Source organism: Diadema antillarum, unplaced genomic scaffold, assembly GCF_040938485.1.
Source record: "Diadema antillarum isolate AM-2024a unplaced genomic scaffold, OU_Dant_1.0 seq00000856_RagTag, whole genome shotgun sequence".
NCBI lineage: Eukaryota > Metazoa > Echinodermata > Echinoidea > Diadematoida > Diadematidae > Diadema > Diadema antillarum.
Window position 1 is genome coordinate 73,643 of NW_027271727.1, and position 19,107 is coordinate 92,749.

The window sequence follows — 19,107 nt, forward strand, 5'->3', positions numbered from 1 at the left end:
AAATCCTCAGTGATGTATAAAAAGAAAAAGAATAGATTTATACATATTTGCATGCACCAAGCAACTCTCTTTGTCTACTTTCTTCATCATTCAGTTAACCCATCCAGACTTAACATACATTTGTATTTTGTAAAATTAGCAAGCTCACTCAAGTATAGCATTGTACCTCATTCTAACAGGAAGGCCATGGTAACGCAGGAGGGATTTGGGATTAGGTAATCTCTTTTCAGTGGCCATTTTATAGTTTGCAAATATCTGTGGCAGCTGGCGAAGAAAGCATTCCAGTGTATGTGCCAGTTAGTGCACAAAGCACATTAAAGGTGAAGAGGGTAATAGTCTAAGTATTTTAGTAGAGTAATTTGTTGATTACAGGTACTACATGTGGATGAGTCACTTTAAAGTTGAATCAGAATTTACGAGAGCTGTGGGAATATGCTGTTGAAAGGACTAATTTCATTGTCATAAGAATGAGACTGTGCTGACACAATAGCTACATTGTAGTGGGTACCAATGTGCCATTTTCTCTTAAAAGGAGACTGCAAACAAAATTGTACTCAATCTTTGTAAAATCAAACAGTTTGCAACATAAATGCGAACCCCACTATGATGGTGTAAACTAGTAGAACAAAGGATTTTAGGGGCTCTTCCACACCATGTGTGATTCAGTTTCTGTGAATCAGGTTAAAAGCAGATGGACATAATGGTGAAGACTTTGTGGAAATCAAAACCCTAAAATAAGCAAATTGTAGAATGAATTATTATATTTAAAGCAACCACTTATAAATAGAATAGATAATAAATGATATGTAGTACTTATTCAAATTAAAGGAAACGCTGTCTTCATTTTCATCAAGTGAACTTTTAATTCCTCTTAGAATTGTATGCTCTTTGATATTCCTTATTGGTTTGTTATTATCTGGCAAAAGTTAAAACCTGATTCCCCATCTGAAACAAAATCATACGATCCCCTTAATTTTTGTGTGCAGTAGCAGCCAAAATTACTGTTTGATGAAAATGTGTGAAGCTTTGAAATGCCATAGCCTCCTTTTCATAAAAAAAAAGAAATCCAGTTCTGATGAACTCGTCACCATAGAGACTCGCATTGCTCTGTGCAGGTTGACGATGATGGAAACGGGTGATGAAACAGATTATAAGACAGATCCATGGTGAAACAGATGATGAAATAGATGCATGCAGTGAACTGCATCTTGTGGGATCTGAAGAATTTCATCAATATATATCTCATTTTTAGGATGTGCACTGTTCATCCAATGTATGTGAATATATGTTTATATTATCCCTATCTTGGAAGGATTACCTTTTCACCCATTTTCTGACCAGATGGTATCAACAAAAATGCCTGGTAAACACTGAAAAGTGTCTTTGCATTGCACTCATCTTCTAGGTTAATTTATCGAGAGGACATTAAAGGGTGTGTACAGTTCTGGTCGATGTGAAGATTTAGCTTTTAACGTTTTGTGAGATATTCAGAAACCACTCTATGAGATGTCAAAGAGCATGCGGTTCTAAGGGGTATCAAAAGTTTATTCGATGAAAATGGGTTTTGAAATGGCTGAGATATCCAAAAACAAGGTGAAACAAAGAGATACTAATAAAGTTGGGGCATGTCGCCTTTTATTATTAGCACTTTTTTGGATATCTCAGCCATTTGAAAACCAATTTTCATCAAATAAACGTTGAATCCTTAAAATTACATGCTCTTTCATATTTCATAAGAGGCTTTTCATTATCTCACTTAGGAATGTTCAAAACATGAATCCCTACCTCAACCAGTACTGTACAGTCCCTTTAACAAGGAGCTTCCATCCCAGAGGTACACCACTCCACTCTCCCCACCCCCCACCCTCACCCCCCACTCCCCACCCCTTCTTCCACTTTATAATTTGTGCTCTCTTCTATTTTCAGTGAAGCAGGGTAAAGATAGATCTTCTTCACTCCGCTCTGGCACCATAGTGGGATAATCAAGTGCAGAAAAAATATATCAAAGTGCCAGAATAAGGGTCATTTTGTTCTCTCGAGTGTTTGAATTCATAGCAATCCTCCATCTTGTCTGGGAAAAGCCTCCTACCTGCCCCCTCCTTCACTTATGGATCTGTTGTTTTTGTATCTTGAAGGTGTCGGGTCTCTTTCCCCTTTCCCCTTTCTTCTTCTTCTTTTTTTTTTTTTTTTTTGTTTGGAGGTGGGAAGATGGATGAGAAAGAGGGGGCGAGGTGAAGAGAAACTACTTCTTGAGGAAAATAGAGAGAAACTAAAAAAAGATTTGGTAATCTTGGAGAGATTTTCAAATAGACCTTAACTTTCAAGTTCAAGTTCAAATTCGAATCTGAATCACAGTGACTGTACACTGTGCATAACTCATCCCCATGATGTTATGATGAAGGAATGAATGAAGGATAAAAAACTGAAAACTTTATGTATCATCTCTTGCTCTCAGTGGCATTTGAGCAGGCTTAGAAGAGAAGGGATAAATCGACGATAACAACAAAACTAACCCGAATATACTTGGCGGCATGAGCTCTTGACGAAAAGCTTGCTCCACAACATTTGACAGACTGTCTACCTAGACATTGTCTGTGGTCATGTTCATTGTAGCATACCCATGTCTCACACCTACTGAATGACAATTTGAAGCACACTCTCTGTGTGTATTAACCCATTGAAATTTAGTCTCAAGTATGCCCAGGCAGGTGTCTTTGGGAAATGCATGTTGTAGCAAAATCAGCCTGTTTTCAACATGTTAAAGATGCAAGGGGTTGGCACATTGTATAGCTCTTTCATAGATACTCTATGAAGTCACTCAATGGCATGATGGTCTAGTGGATAAGGCTTGTGATTCTTGTACACAGGACTCCGAGATCAATTCCCCGCCCAGTGCAGACACCCTCTGAAAGGACAGTTTGAAACCATGCTGCCCCTCAGGACCCCAGTGTGTAGATGAGTGATGTGTTTCTAGGTAAAGCTCATTGGTAGTGGTAATGATCATTGCATGGCCCTCTGGGATAGCACCATTAGCACCACAGAGGTTTGGTGGGTGAAAACTGAAGCATCATTATCATGATCATCTTGATATGAAACCAGTGTGTCCCCTGAAGATGTGTGCTTGGGAGTTACTTTGGTTTCTACAAGATGATCATTCGTGATCCTCTGTTAGTTGAAGTGATTGTGGAGTCTTTGCTTAAGAAATAGTGCCCTTTAAGAAAAAAAAAAAGAAGAAAGCACCAAACTATATGAAGTACATCTTAATATATATCTGTATAATCACTTCTTTGTCGACTATACATGATGTTTTTTGTTTTGGTATAGGCTGATGATGTTCTACTAATATTACTGCATTCTCTCAATTTACATGCATATGAGGGTGAACTTGTCCTTTAATGTGAAGTACATGGACATGGTTTGGGGGTGGTTCCTTTGTAAATGATGATGCTTTTCCCATCTTGTTATTGTCTTCATGTATCGACAAATGTATGTAGATGAAGACAACCTAAGCCTCTATTTTGGCCTTCAGCAATGCACCACGCAGGACTGGTAGATCAGAGAATGTCTTTCCAGGCTTTGCTGAGATTTGAATAACATCGAAGCCGTTTAATGTCAAGACGGAATTATACCTCAAGTCTGACATTTGCCTCAACCATGCTTTTAGTTGCTTGTCATTCCACCCTGCAGTGTTATGCATGGCAGCAGAATATAGTGCAAATGGATTACCTTACTTTTCAAACATTCCTGTTTTTTTTTCCCTAGTCTGTCTTCCGACAAGGATGCATCGCTTGAATTATCCACTTTTTGGATTAAATGTTTCGTGTCTCAAGTGTGAGAGTAATATCAAGTGTTAGAGTAAATGATAACTCTGGGTTTTTTTTTTTTTGTTGGTCTTTTTTGAAAACTTTACAAATAGGAAGGGTTGTCAATACTTCCATTCACATTGACAATAAAATACCTCAGTATTTTGCACAGAATTTTGCAATATAAATTATGCAAATACACTGCAAAATACATTGCAAAATGCATTGGTATACGCCATGTAGGTTGGTAATTCAAACTGCGCACAAGATGCGCATGCCAGATATGAGTGTGAATCTTTGTCACGAAATACCTCGGATCATACAGTGGCGGATTTCTCATGTGAAGTGAGACAGTTTGTGTCTTTTTCTGGTGGAAATATGAAGAAAATATAAAGGGAATTCCACAAAAATTCCTTTTTCATGAAAATTACACATATTATCAACTTGATACTGACATACTGCTTTTTGAAGGCAGTTAGTCAAGTGCTCTTTCATTATGCTAGAAATGTGAATTTTTGTGGAATTCCCTTTATATTTTCTTTATATTGTTGTCCACACATGATGTCATAACCTCTAGTAGTCTCCTAATCCAGTGGTTTCAACACCAAAACTTTAGAAATTCATAACTTTTGCATCAATTGTCCAATTTTCCTCAAACTTTCACTGATGTTTTCTACTAATGTTGCTGCTTTAACTCAATCCACATTTCTCTTTGGGTTTGGGTTTCCTCTAATGAAATTAAACGTGGTGATAGTGATGATGTTGATGATGGTAATGGTGATGATGGTGATGATAGGAATGATAACAATCGTGTCGTGTTCATGCTGCAATAACTAAGCATGTCAGCTCCTGTCTGCAATTATATATTATCCTAAATTGGTGCCTAGTAGCTATCACTCAGACTATTTGATATTGTAATATCTTCAAGATGTAATTTTGGCAGAAGGTTGACGTAACGATTGTGAAACTATCAACTTGTGAATCCTCTGAATCATAGGACTCAGTGGTACACAAGAATTACCACAAAACAAGTCTATAGAGTTGTCATCAATTCTTGAACAGGTGAAATGAGTGGATTTGTCTTGGTATGATATTCATGGGAAGTAGGCAAAATGTTTATTTGTTCTTGTTTTTTTATGAAGTATTTCTCTGAGCAGTTTTCCTTTGAGTTACATTGTATCATGAAATTTCGTTCCGAGGCATTGCTTGTCAGCAAGATTTCCATTCCCTGTGCTATCTTTTTTTTTTCTTTTATAGCCAGGGGATATTTTCTTTGAAGTGGTACTTCAAAGAAAGAAAAAGGAAGCGACTTTATATTCCTGTCGGCAGTGAAGTCTAGATCAAGAGGATTGTTGAATTGTTGCTCTTCCGTTTTTTGTCTAGGTTTGATACGGTAAAGCCATTCTTGGCTGACTCTTGCAGTTTTTCCCACAGACCCCCCCCCCCCCCCCTCCTCCCCCATGTATGCTGCAATATTTTGTTTAAGACAGCTTTTTTTTTTTATGTGAACAAATGTAGATTTACATTTCAGAGCTAGACAGCCACATCTGTTGTATTAATGGCTTGATTCTATGTGAAAACACTTCACATTTCATTGCAACTGATTGACAAATTACCACTTATCAATGTGTGAAAACACTTTACATTTTATTGCAACTGATTGACAAATTACCATTTATCAACATGCGAAAACACTTTCCATTTCATTGCAACTGATTGACAAATTACTATTTATCAATGTGTGAAAACACTGTATATTTTATTGCGACTGATTGACAAATCACCATTTTTTTATCGACATAAATAAGCACTGATTATTCAGTGTTTTAATAATAGCCATGATAAAAACTCATGGGCATACTTATATTTGGGTTTGACTCAAACCAATGATCTTCTGATTACTAGACAGATGTGTAAATCCTCAAGACTACTAATAAAGCTGCTATCAAAACACTGAATAATCAGGGCCTGTCTACATCGACGAAGGACAATTTGTTAATCGTTTGCAACTAAACCAACTTCACACTTAGTTGACAACTTGTATTAAACTTGCATTGAGATTCTGTCATACCTTTGATTCCTCCTTTCCTGTTTGTATGATACCGTATACGCCGAATATTTCATTTTTTTATTTTCGCGAATTTCGCAAGTCAGGTTCTATTCATGAATTTGAAAACACGCGAAAATATGAATTCTCATTCTGACAAGAATGTGACATGCATCTGTACATTTCTCCGTTCAGTTCTGTACTTCACAGTCGCAAATTTAAAGGGTGTGTACAATTCTGTGTACAGTCAAGGTGAGGATTTAGCTTTTAACGTTTTGCGAGATATTCAGAAACCACTCTATGAAATGTCAAAGAGCATGCAATTCTAATGGGTATCGAAAGTTTACTTGATGAAAATCAGTTTTGAAATGACTGAGATATCCAAAAACAAGGTGAAACAAAGAGATCCTAATAAAGTTGTGACCTGTCGCCTTTTATTATTTTCACTTTTTGGATATCTCAGCCGTTTGAAAACCAATTTTCATCAAATAAACGTTGAATCCTTCTTAGAATTACAATACATGCTCTTTCATATTTCATAAGAGGTTTCTCATTATCTCACTTAAGAATGGTCAAAACATGAATCTCCACCTCAACCACTACTGTACAGTCCCTTTAATCACCAGCAAAATTGCCGGGAAGTCCCAATTCGCGAAAAATTAGACTTTGCTAAATATATGGTGTATACAGTATGCATTTCAATGAATGTGTATTAAGTTATGTGTTTCTTCTCGGGCAGACTTTGTTTGGAATCAAATGATCTTTTTTAAATTTTTTTTTTAAAGCTTATGAATTTACGTGCTTACAAACTAGATGGGGGAAAATCGGTAGCTTACCCGTAAATGTTTGAAAAATGTAGGAACTTTGGTATTGTTCTTGAACAAATGTTTGAAAGTAAACTTGCTTTGTTTGTTTTTTAAATGTGATGTGACATGCATTTGATCAGGAGATACAGTTTGCTGAAACTTTTCCAGCCAAGCAGGTAAGTCATATGAACTTACGGGATAGAAAGAGGTGCTCAAAATGGTTTATACTGGTGAAAATGGCAAGCACTAGCTCTTTATTGTTGTTGTTTTGCCTTTTCTTCTAATGGCTTTGGATGTGAAGTTGGAAACTCTTCTTGGCATCTTTGCTTTAACATGGTGTATGTGTTTGGTTGTTTGTGTGTGGGTGTCTGTGTCTGTGTGTGTGAGTGCACCAGAAGTTTCAGCACCGTCAAATGTCCTCTCTTTCATATTAAATCGTGACTGTTTTTTTCTCTGTATAGTCAAATTTGATCTAGTGCCCTTTCTGTAGACAACTGTGAGCTTTCTGGAACTTTCGGGCCAATGGATAGATTCCCCTCTAAAGTGCAATGAAACATCATGTGTGTTTATTCACCTTTAACTCTTGCAGTGCTGTGAAGCAAAACCAACAGTGATTGTGCATGATAGTGTTGCCTTTGGGCATGCTGGAATTCAGCATTTATCAAACATATCCCTTTTGAACTGAGGCTTTTTCTTCGCGTCTCACCTATCGACTCGAAGGTTGCTCGTACTTTTATCGTGGCAGATGTAGACTGGTATGGATGATACTATATAATTTCACTTACGAATCCATTACCTGTCGGAGCATTGTTGATTCTCCACAAAGCCTGCTTGGATTCCATACAGTAATCTTGCAGACAGCTGGTAAATGCTGTCCCTTGAGTTGCAAGACTATTATGGACTTCATATTGATACAGGAACTTGAGTAAGGCCTTGTCTTTGTTCCCATTAAAAGCAAAAATTTTCGATTTTTATGGGACATAACTCCCTGAAGTGGTCAATACTGCTGTTTACTTAATAAAAATAATAGTAATAGTAATGATAATGATAATAATAATAATGATAATAATGATAATAATAATGATAATGATAATGATAATAATAATGATAATAATGATTATAATGATAATGATAATAATTGTAATGATGATAATGATAAGAATAAGAATAATGATAATAATAATAATAATAGTTTATCATTATTATTATATGACGAATTCATATACACTGTAGCGCTTAAATGTATGCTGTATGCTGTAGTCTGTTGTATGGTGTGTGTGTTTGTCTATGTGTGTCTATATTGTATGTGTATGGTGTGTGGAAGGGGAATGCAAAAGAAGCAAAAGTTTTGTCAATGAGTAGAACTATTACACAGTATTATCCATTAACTTTTATGTAAAAAAAGGGCATTTATGATGCTAACGTCTCAATTAGATTCAAACATTAACCATGATTTTAAGGAAGTAGGATGTAGCTGCAGTGATAAAATATTTTGGATAATCAGGAATAGTCAGGATTATTATGAAAGCAGAGATTGTATCAATCAATTCATGCAAGAAACACATATTACTGATGATAATTCTCCTCATTCGCAAAAATATCTGTAAATGAAAATGACAGCTTATACATGATTATTCTGCTTGAAGCAAGGCAGTGGTAAAAATTTTGAAGTCTTTGCAGGAAATACTATATAGCAGAAGAACAATTGCTGACTGCTGTGTTTAAAGCTAGAAATTATTATCTTGCTGCGTACATATCTCTCCTGGCCCTGTGTCTGTAGAGGTATGGGCACATTTCATTCTCTGGCAGTGGAGTCTCAGCCCCGCAGACGATGTTTCATTATGTTTACACGTCTGTATTTACATTTTGGCCCAGCTGCGAGGCATAGCATGCACTCCTAATCATATGAGCCTTATTCTGTCCCCCCTCCCTTCTTTCTCTCTCTATTTCTATCTCCCTCTCTGTATGTCTGTTTTGTCTGTCTCCCCTTATTATGGCTGTATGTCTTTCTGTTCTTGTGTGTCTATCTTGTCTGTCAGTCTGTCTGTATGTTGGTTTGTAAAGTCATCAGTCTCTCTCCGTCTTGCATCTCTTGTCCGTCTGTCTGTCTGTCATCTTTTATCTTTTCCCACATGTCTGCTTGTCAGTAAGTCTGTCACTCTGTATGTCTGTTTGTCTCAGTCTCTGTGTCAAAGTTGAATCCTGTAGGGCCTACCCTGTGCGGTCTCTTCTCCTCCTCCCACTTTTTGTTTCTTTCCTTTAGATGTCTCCATTATCATGTCACAATGAAGTCTTTGGTGCTGTACAGCTTGTAACTGAGAGAAATAGAAGTAGACCAGTCGCTGTGTGAAATATTCACACGCAGACTTGAACATACTAGTATACTGTGAAACAAGAAAAAATTTGTGGCATGAAATTTTCGCGAATCGCCACTGGCATCCAATGCAGTATAATGTAGACAAGAACTTTTTCATGCATTTTAATTTTGCAAATGTTGGCTTGCACAAAATTCAAGAAATTAAAATGCGAAGGGATATTTCTGGTTTTACAGTACACACTCAAGAAGGTCAACGTTGGATGATATATGACTTGTTATGATAATGAGATGAATGAAGATGATGTGTTTGTCATGACAACTGCAATGCATACCTCTAAAGTTTAGAGTTGTCACCACATGAAAGATCTTCATGTTGCCTACTGATTATCTCTTTTGAGTTTTACGCTGTTCCCTGACAGCTGAAAGCCTCTTCCAAAATCACTGGTGTGTAGACAGAGAAATGTGGCGCTGCCAAGCAACATTAACATCATTTCAAGCGTGGCTGAAAGCGACTGTGCGGATGGAAATGTTTATTGCACTCTAGAGACAGTTTTGATGTATGGTAGTGTAGTGATATTACCCTCATGTGCTGTAAGCTAACATATTTATATATTTCATTCCATCTATATATTCCACTACTTAAAAGCACTGTTGTAAAACAATGTTTTCAGCTTGAAACATTTGAGGTGCATGGTTCTATACATACCAGAACCATTGATATTGAGTATACATACATGTATGTTATCAAAAGGGCAAAAAATGGTTGAAACTGAATGCTTTTAAAAATGTAAAAATCAGCGATTGGCATGATTCGCCGTGCTTAATATTTCCTGTAGACCAAAGTGTTTAAATGAAAAAGTTAGTCAATGGTTTGCTAGTATGGTTATTTGATATTAACATCATACATTTTTTTACAATGACAGCAAAAGGTTGTGTGCGTGTGTGTGTGTGTGTGTGTGTGTTTTAGTCATTTATGAATTTAAGCATCATCACAGGGCTCAATAAGCAAAGTTCTTTAATAGATATCTTGAATTGAGCAACCCAAATGTTAAGCAGTGTCGTCCGGTGCTAGTTTCCAAGTTCCCCCAAAGTGCACTTTAAGTTCATCTTATTTGCATTGTGCATTTCCCAAAGCCTGATGTTATGTCTAACTGCCTTGCCTGAGAAACCAATCTTGAGATGCCTTGCTGAGGCTGTTTTGTGTATCTTTGTACATATACGTATGTTTGTCTGTTTGCTGATATTACTTTCTTGCACTACCCAAGTGTGCAGCTCAAAAGGTCAAGATGGATAGCACACAGGACATTACATTGCATCAACCTTGAAATAAGAATAAGAGCTGAGGCTATACATGCATTACAATTATATATACACATCTTTTGAACAACCCGTATTATGATGATTGTAGTTGTATTGAAATCGAGGCAGGGAATCTGGCATTTAGATCTGCAGAAAGACCTACCCTTGGTGCTGCCATTAGCGGTATTTTAGCGAGGCATTAAATAGCATTTGTGCTTTCATGCTCTTTCAAGACAGTAAAAAGAGCAATTACTCCCTTGATTCTCGAAATGGATCACTCACACCAGCTATTAAAGTGTTTTGCTTGACAGTATGATGTGACTGCCTACTGGAGTTTAAATTTTCTGTCTACATTAACGTGTGCAATTATTGTGGGAGAGAAAGCTGATGTATGTAGCTGCCTAAATCAGACTATAAAATTCTCTTCTTCCCCTTGGAATAAAAAAATAAAGCAATTTGATTTTTTTTTTCTAGGAATTCAGATTCTGCTGCATTAGTGTTTGGTTTTTGTTGTTTTCTTAGGCCACATCCTTTTTTTCATGATCACTGCACAGATTATTATTATAATTTGATCACATTTAGTTTAGAATGAAGTATATACTTCATCATAGTTTTTTTCTTTCCAAGCTGTGTCCACTGATACTGTTGTACTGTGATGTTGGCCATTGTGCCACACAAAGCAGTATGTTATCACTGGTGATGTTTTTGTGTGAGTTTCGTTTCTAATTCTGTTCCGATATGAAAAGATATGCAAGCAAATAACAACAGAAGTAAAAGTACATTTTGAAAGAGATCATTCAGTTTGTGGAAATACAAAAGTAGCAAAGTCCACATACAGGTCAACATTTTCAAGGGTGGATAGGAAAAAACAAAGTCATTGGTGGATCTGAAAAGAAAACCAAAAGTCCAAAGCCTGGAAATAAAACTAGCACAAATAGGGCATTCTCTTCTCTCTATCTCTTTCTCTGTGGATGTCACTTTCTCTGTATAACATACATGCTATATATATCAATTTAACAGTCAAATCTATGTTTACCCTTTAGTCGTAGTGCCATCCCACACAACTAAAATGGAAGCCATTTTTTAGGTCACGCACACAATGTGAGTGATTGTTTGTGACTGGCCAAATTCCTTTTCGGAACTTTCCCACTTTCTGCCCCGATCAAGTCATAATGCAGCAAAATTGTACGAGACAAGTTCCCATACAGTCTCATCAGTGCTTGCCGTTCAAATTAATGGCCTTGTTTCAAGGAGCAGACATGTCTCATAAGAAAAAGATGAATAGACTGAAAATTTGTCTCTAATTGTAACCACAAACAGTTTTGTCTATTTTGTATTTTTTGTTTGTCTGTTTTGTCTTGCATACTTAAATGGGTTTAAAAGGTTGTTGAAATTTGATTCTCAATGCATGAACCTACATACCTTTTGACTTTGCACAGAGTCTGTAACTCTGAAGAAGATTGACTTTTCTTTTTGGCCCTCAGTTCATGGCAGATAAGAAACTGGCACAGTCCTTAGTGCGATGCCTGCAATTTTGCTTGGAAAATGCGAGTCACTGCAGTGTCTTGCAAAAACCATGATATGGTGCTGATGTTTTCTTTTGCAAATTACTACTCCTGCTACTTTTTTTTTATTTATTTATTTTTTTTGCCCATGAAGGTACACTTGCAATGTGCATTGTATCTTGCCAAATGTGGCATCTGCAATATCTTTTACTCCATGTGGAACCTGCATTGTCTTTTGCAAAATGCTACTACTGCAATGTCATTTGCATGATATTGTAGGTTGTTACTCACAATATCTTTTGCAAACTTTGATATTTGTACCTCAAGACTTTCCAGCAAAATTCTAAACTTCTACATGTATGTCTGCTGTACATCACTGAGGAAACACTGTCTTGTGTCCAACAGAATGTGATACAACAACTTGAATGTATGTTGCAACATGCATTTTTTGCAATGTATGTTGCCAAAGCGTTGACACCTGCATATACATATCGATAAGTGTGACACCTGCATTGCAATTTGCAAAATGCGAGAGTTGCATTATCTTTTGCAAAATTATTTTTGCTTTCTTCACTGTGCTTTGATCACTTAGGCTGCGTTCACATAGAAGTATACTATTCGGGTATTCGGGCTCGTTTTTCGAGGGCACGCGAATAGCTTGAATCGAACGATAGGATTTCCTCACACCGGTTCACATAGGAGGGCACTATTCGAATGTACCGAATAGCTGCGAAAAGTATAGCAAAGTGGGAATCGAGCTTGTTCGATTTTCTTGCAGCTTATACCGTCTCTCGTTATACCCCCGCCAAACGAAGTTTGAAGGGGGTATATAGGAATCAGCGGACGGTCGGTCGGGTGGTCGGGCGGTCGGGCGGTCGGTCGGGCGGTCGGTCGGGCGGTCGGGCGGTCGGGCGGTCGGGCGGTCGGGCGGTCGGTCCGTTGCAAATCTTGCGTCGCGAACTACTTCCTCAGTTTTCAACCGATTCCCATAAAACTTGGCACAGATGTGTGCCTTGGGTTGTAGATGTGCAAGACATATTTTTTGACAGTACCCAAAAGTACGTTGCCATGGTAACGGCATATTATGGGCAAAAATGGGTACAAATCTTGCGTCGCGAACTCCTCCCACAGTTTTTGATCAATTTTTATGAAATTAGGTACAGATGTTCATCTGAATATGTTAATGTGCAAGACACATATTTCAGCAGTGGCAAAAAGTGCGTTGCCATGGTATCGGCATGTTATTGGTAAAATATAGGGCAAAATGCTTCATGGCAAAACTGCTTCATCAGTGTTCTTCCAATTCTCATGGAATTCATATTGAATGTTTGTCTTAGGATATAGGTCAGCATGACACATTTCTTGACAGTGACAAAAAGTATGTTGCCATGGTAACAGCTCACATATTATGAGCCAAAATGATGGAAATTTTTGTGTTGCAAACTACTTCCTCAGTTTTTGCCCAATTTCCATGAAACTTGGTACAGATGTGTGCCTTTGGTTGTAGATGTGCAAGACGCATTTTTTGACAGTACCCGAAAGTAGGTTGCCATGGTAACGGCATATTAATGGCAGAAGATCAAGGAAAGATCTTGCGGATTTAACTACTTCCTCAGTTTTTTGACCAAAGCTTATGAAATGTGGCACACACCTTGATCTTGGTGGGAAGATGTGGAAGACATATTTTTCGGACGTGTCGGATGCTGCGTTGCCATGGTAACGGCATATAAATGGCAGAAGATCAAGGAAAGATCTTGCGGATTGAACTACTTCCTCTGTATTCGACTGAAGCTCATGAAATGTGGCACACACATTGGTCTTGGTGGGAAGATGTGCAAGACATATTTTTTGGACATGTCGGAAGCTGCGTTGCCATGGTAACGGCATATTAATGGTGGAAGATCAAGGAAAGATCTTGTGGATTGAACTACTTCCTCAGTTTTTGACAAAAGCTTATGAAATGTGGCACACACAATAGTCTTGGTGGGAAGATGTGCAAGACATATTTTTCAGACGTGTCGGAAGCTGCGTTGCCATGGTAACGGCATTTAAATGGCAGAAGATCAAGGAAAGATCATTCCTTGGGTAAGACTGTCGTCACGGGGCGGGGGTATTAATCACCTTAAGTGATATTTCTAGTTTATGAAATAATGACACTTTTGGTCTGGATTTGCCCTTTAGCAAAAATAAGCATGTAGACTGACATTCTGATGCTGTGTAGAAATTGTTAATAAGATTTGCTGGGATGTAGGAGGAAGAAATCCTCACTGCATGGGATGGTGAGTTGACGGTGCGGGTGATGGTGTACTCGGTGCCCGAATACCGAATACCGAATACTTCTATGTGAACGCAGCCTTACCTATATGGAATTAGTACAATGTCTATTATGCGAACTATGCTACTTGCAATGTCTTTTGCAAGATATGACACCTTGCTGTTCAAGTGCTCTGTTGTCTCAAAATGCTGCAACCTCCAATAGCTTGCTGCTCAGTAGAGCTAGTGCATTGTGTTTGCCATGATGCAGAACCTAGTTGGTCCTTTGAAAACTATGGTGATTGCAATATGTCTCTTGCATTCTGATTGAATATCTGCACTCTCTTTGCAAACTAAATGATATGGGGATATATATATATATAGGGCCTACTTTAAAACCTGAAATATTGGTGTGCATGAATTTTCTCCCTTTTTTTGGTGCAAATTTTGCATGGAGCCAAGATTAGCAAAATCTGACATGTGAAAGTTCTTATTTGCGCCATATGCATTGAATGCCAATGGCAATTTGCAAAATTTCATACTGCAAATATTTCTGATTTTAGAGTAATAAGAAAGCTGCATTAATGATAAGCCTGTCTGTAGTCATCCTTGTAGGTGGGGTTGATATCCATTTCATTAATGTCAGAAGCGTGGGAGAGTAACTGAATAACAGCCATCAATTTATGCCATGGATTCAAGCTGACATATGTCACTAATCATAATTTGTTAATATGTTCACCGAAGGGCAGGTTTGAAGTCTAAACATCAAAATATCATTGACATTCTTCATTTTGGAAGTATGCATTGAAATCGGTAGCCTTGATGGAAAAAAAAATCCTCTTTTTTTATCTCATTGATTGTCAAGTGACTTCAGGGGTTAATTTTCACTTTTGTTATTGAGGGAAAAAGAGCAGGAAAATGACGGTTTCATACAAATTCTGTCAAAGACAAGAAACCCTTGTCCAATTTTAGTTGTTTTTTTTTGTTGTCTCCAATGAAAATAGAGAACAGAATGCTAAATTGGATCCCTGATTGTAGGACCAAGGAGGTAGCTTGCCCTAGTACCTCCTTGGTAGGACAAGTATTGAAATAGCATGCGAAAATTTGACTTTCACAAACTGTCAAGCTATTTTCCTGGTTTGTTCAGCTGTAAACTTTTTCCTCAGATTACATTCGTGATGGCATTTTGTTTCCCCTTTTCATCAAGTAAAATCATAACTCAGACAGCATGATGGACATGGTAGTAATGACTAGAAATTGTCCATAGGTGTTTTGATACAGCAAATGTGTCACCATAAAGTTTGGTAACAACTTACAGAGTTTTTCACATCTGTTTGACATGATGAAGTGATGGACATATCTCGTTTCATGGCATTGCCAGTGGTGAACAACGGCACGATGCATCTGGCGTGCCGTGAATCGACTGTGTTAGCGCTGACATAATTCTGGTAATGCAATTTCACCTCCTCCCTCCTGGAGGCTATTATGCTAGCCTTACTTACCCGAGATTGCTATCACCCTCTCTACCGATATCAGGTGGACCTTTTTCTTGTGCTTCTTCATTTTTGCCAATCTGTTCTTTGTAACTGTGGTACACCCCTGAGGTGAATTAAACTCTGCATTTGCCATCATGCAATTTCCAGGAAGTGGCATCACTGTGTGAGCGATGGCGTTGAAGTAGCGGTATTATGTGCCGATGTTTGCTGTGATTAAAGTGCCTCCCAGCTAGGCAGTAAGGAAATGGGAAATGTTCCTTGAATTTCCTCCTCGGCGTATTTCGGTGGTTTGCCAAACACCTGGTACTCCTTACACGATGGGGAGTCTCGATTTCCTTCAAAGTGAGAATCACATTATTGAGAACAGATCATGTTGCCTTTGAGAGGGTCACTTTGGTATAGTGAATGATATCTCTCGATTTGAAAGGAAGTCCCAAGTTCAAGCCCCACTGAATACTTCCGTCTTTCTTTCTTTTTTTTTTCAAGGAGGTAAAAGATGTTCCTCTCAACGTGGGAGTATAGAATGGTTACAGGCACTGCTACAGTGATGCTAATGCCAGAATCCTCCGTTACAGCAGTGGCAATACTGAAAAGGCTGCCCTGGATTAATAGGCCATTGTTCTAATCATTTTCAAGAGCATTGCTTATTATCACATGTACACAATGTAGGTGGTCCTACCCTTCATTCCCTTGGTAATCTGCAAAATGATGTAATGTGTATTGAATATTATTTTTCCACATACTGTTTTGGCAATTTTTTACTAGGTATATGTGATATGCTCACTAGAAAAAACGTATTTGTCCTGTGTGCATAATAGCCAAGTGGTGAAGAAAATGTACATGAAAATATTTTTTGTTTGAATCAATTGTTGGCATTAACCTGTCACTACAAGTGATATTGTTCAAGCAATCTCAGTGACAAAATATAACCACAATAAAATAAAATGTCTCTCCTTTGATCAGTGAGATTTTAAGGGGACTCACACTGATCAGAAATGAATGTTGTCATGAAATGGACTTGCGCCACACATTCATGGATACGTTGTATGTTGTGTGATTCTTGACACAACTTGCCACATGTTGTCCAAACATGACAGAGATGTGGCAGCAAGATCATGCAGGAAGGAAATTTTGCATCTCATTTTTCGTCTACCTGTCTGTGAGAATGGACTTGCTGCAGCTGCGGTTTCATTGGAGACCACTTGTGTAAATTCTAGTGGATGTTAATATTGACAAGTAGGAAATTTCGATCATGACATGCTTTCTATCTGTTTGTTGTTCATTATGCCTTATATCTTCCTTACTTTGATAATTTTATGTGTACTGGTACTCTTACATGTTTAATATGATTCCGTAATAATTCCTTCACACAGCTTTTAATCTTAGTGTGTTTTCCATTCTCTTGAAATTGGTTCCATGACATTTGCTCCTAGGACAATATTGCTCCCATAGAAATATTCGCATGCTGAGCCAAACATGAATTCTACCCACAAACATAACCCTAACCCTAATCCTCATCCTCACATCAAACTTAACTTAAAACTCTATCACAACCCCAACCCAAAGTACTGTGAGAAAATAAGACTCAAGTAAATGTCGCAATAGCAAATGTCGTGTCACCTTTTAAAGTAGCTTTAATACCCTATCTATCTGCCATCTCTTATTATCTAACTGTAGGCCTATGTATTACCTTCCAATCCATATGTGATTTGTATCCCACTTTCCCATTTCCTTTGCTCTTCTCTCCTCATTATTCATCTTAGAACCTCCTTTTAGCTTGTAGGTGTAGCTGCCACATAATGTGATAGAATTAGAGCAAAAATGCAATTTCACGTAATTGCACTTCTTTCCGTACCTTACCTCTTTTGTGTGTGAAATTTAACCTCGTGTAGATACCATGAACTCTTTTCCGCAACATGTTTGTGCAAAATATAACAATAAAATTTTAGGGTGACGTTCACTCTTTACTAGGTCAACTGTCAGTGAAGTTGAAGGAAAAGTGCCATTTGGCATATCGTAGCTGTGGCGACAAGACCTCATATCCACAAAATGTCAAATGTACGTTCAGGAGAGCAAAAAAACATGGTGGCCAAAGCACTGTGGCGAATGGGATAGCCTTTCCTTTGACATACTGTGGTGGCTTCATTTTTGGAGTAAGACAGTTGGGATTTGGACAGGACATCACTTAACCTATTATTTGACCATTAATCCAAAAAAGTCATTTTCACCAAAATTGCAGATACATTGTCTTGTCATCCCAGCGACAATATTTGCTCTGATTTTCTTACCTTTGCCTCACCTGTATGTGAAAAAGAAATTGGTGTTGATGCAATGGAGGCATTTGGACAGAGAGCAGAAGTTGTGATTTATAGTGGCTTGTGCTTTATGCCTTGACTCATCTGTGTATGAAATTGAAATTTTGTTCTTTGTCATCACAGGAAGTGGTAGAGGCTGATGGGACGGCAAAAGCTGAAGTATTTACCATCCCCACGCTAGCCAGGCCCTCAATATACCACGAGGTAAGATCTCTCAAATTACCTGCACCCTTAGTAAATTAGGGAAGATCTGTGACACCTTGACCAGTATAGTATTAATTCTAACTGCAATGTGTACATAATTTCAACCTTATTTCATTCTTCTGATTTGGTTCTTTTCTTAATTATTTTCCATCCTCATAATTCTACAAAAGTCCAGATTGTGTGCTAGACAAGCATTCTGTCGCTTTCTGTTTTGTGTGCCAAGGATTAAAAACTGATGTAGAATATAAGCTGTGTTGATGAATGTTTTACAATGTTTTTACTTGAAGTCTTACTGATTTATACAGTATCTTGTGATTCGTGCTCCTCTTTAATAACACAAACTTTTCTGTGGGTGTGGGTAACCACTTCTTTGACATTTGTCAACCGAGGAGCTTGTCCACTTTGTTAGTGGCTTTATCATTTATTGTATGTTTCATGGGTCAAAGTTCATTACCATGTGCATGAATATTCATGAAGGCTATGTGTATACTGTACATTATATTGTCATTACAGCCCATGAGTCCCCTTGCCCTGACTGACAACCTACTGCTCAGCCATCCGAATGACCACACAGCGCTCACTAGAGGGCCTCTTCCACAGATTAGTACTGTCAACGCACAAAACAGGTGAGCAATGATGACAGGCGGGGGCTGGGGTTCAAAGTATGTGTGTGTACCCCTATTGGGAGTGCATTGTATCGCTGTCACCTTCATTGTTAGCACTGACATGAAAATCTATTGGTGGGACTGTGATGTGTCGTGTGATCCTAATGCACTGCTGCCATGATGATTATATAAACCAGTGACCCAGATTTGCATTGCTTGGAGGGCACCATGAGAACGAGCTTCTTTGAGTATTCAGTCCCTACGCAGTGCTGTGTGCTTTCTGGTGCTTGCCAGAATATGACTGTGAAAAAGAGGTAGCTGCGCAGTAGATTGAATTGAAGTTGCGAGGGGAGTGGTGGTTGGGATTGATTTAAAAGCTTTTTCATGTTCTTAGTTTGCAATAATGTTATTTGATCCATACTTTATAGGGAGTTTTATATATAGTAGAAGAAGACGT

At 38.0% G+C, this 19,107-nt stretch overlaps 1 protein-coding gene across 1 annotated transcript in view; it reads left to right on the forward strand.

Moving 5' to 3' along the window:
• Window positions 1-19,107, forward strand: part of LOC139740508 (hyccin-like) — a 71,968-nt gene that overhangs the window by 44,994 nt on the left and 7,867 nt on the right. Inside the window, exons 6-7 of the mRNA XM_071651100.1 lie at window positions 17,965-18,045; window positions 18,559-18,671. Coding sequence (XP_071507201.1) covers window positions 17,965-18,045; window positions 18,559-18,671 — 194 coding nt within the window. The remainder of the gene's footprint in view (window positions 1-17,964; window positions 18,046-18,558; window positions 18,672-19,107) is intronic.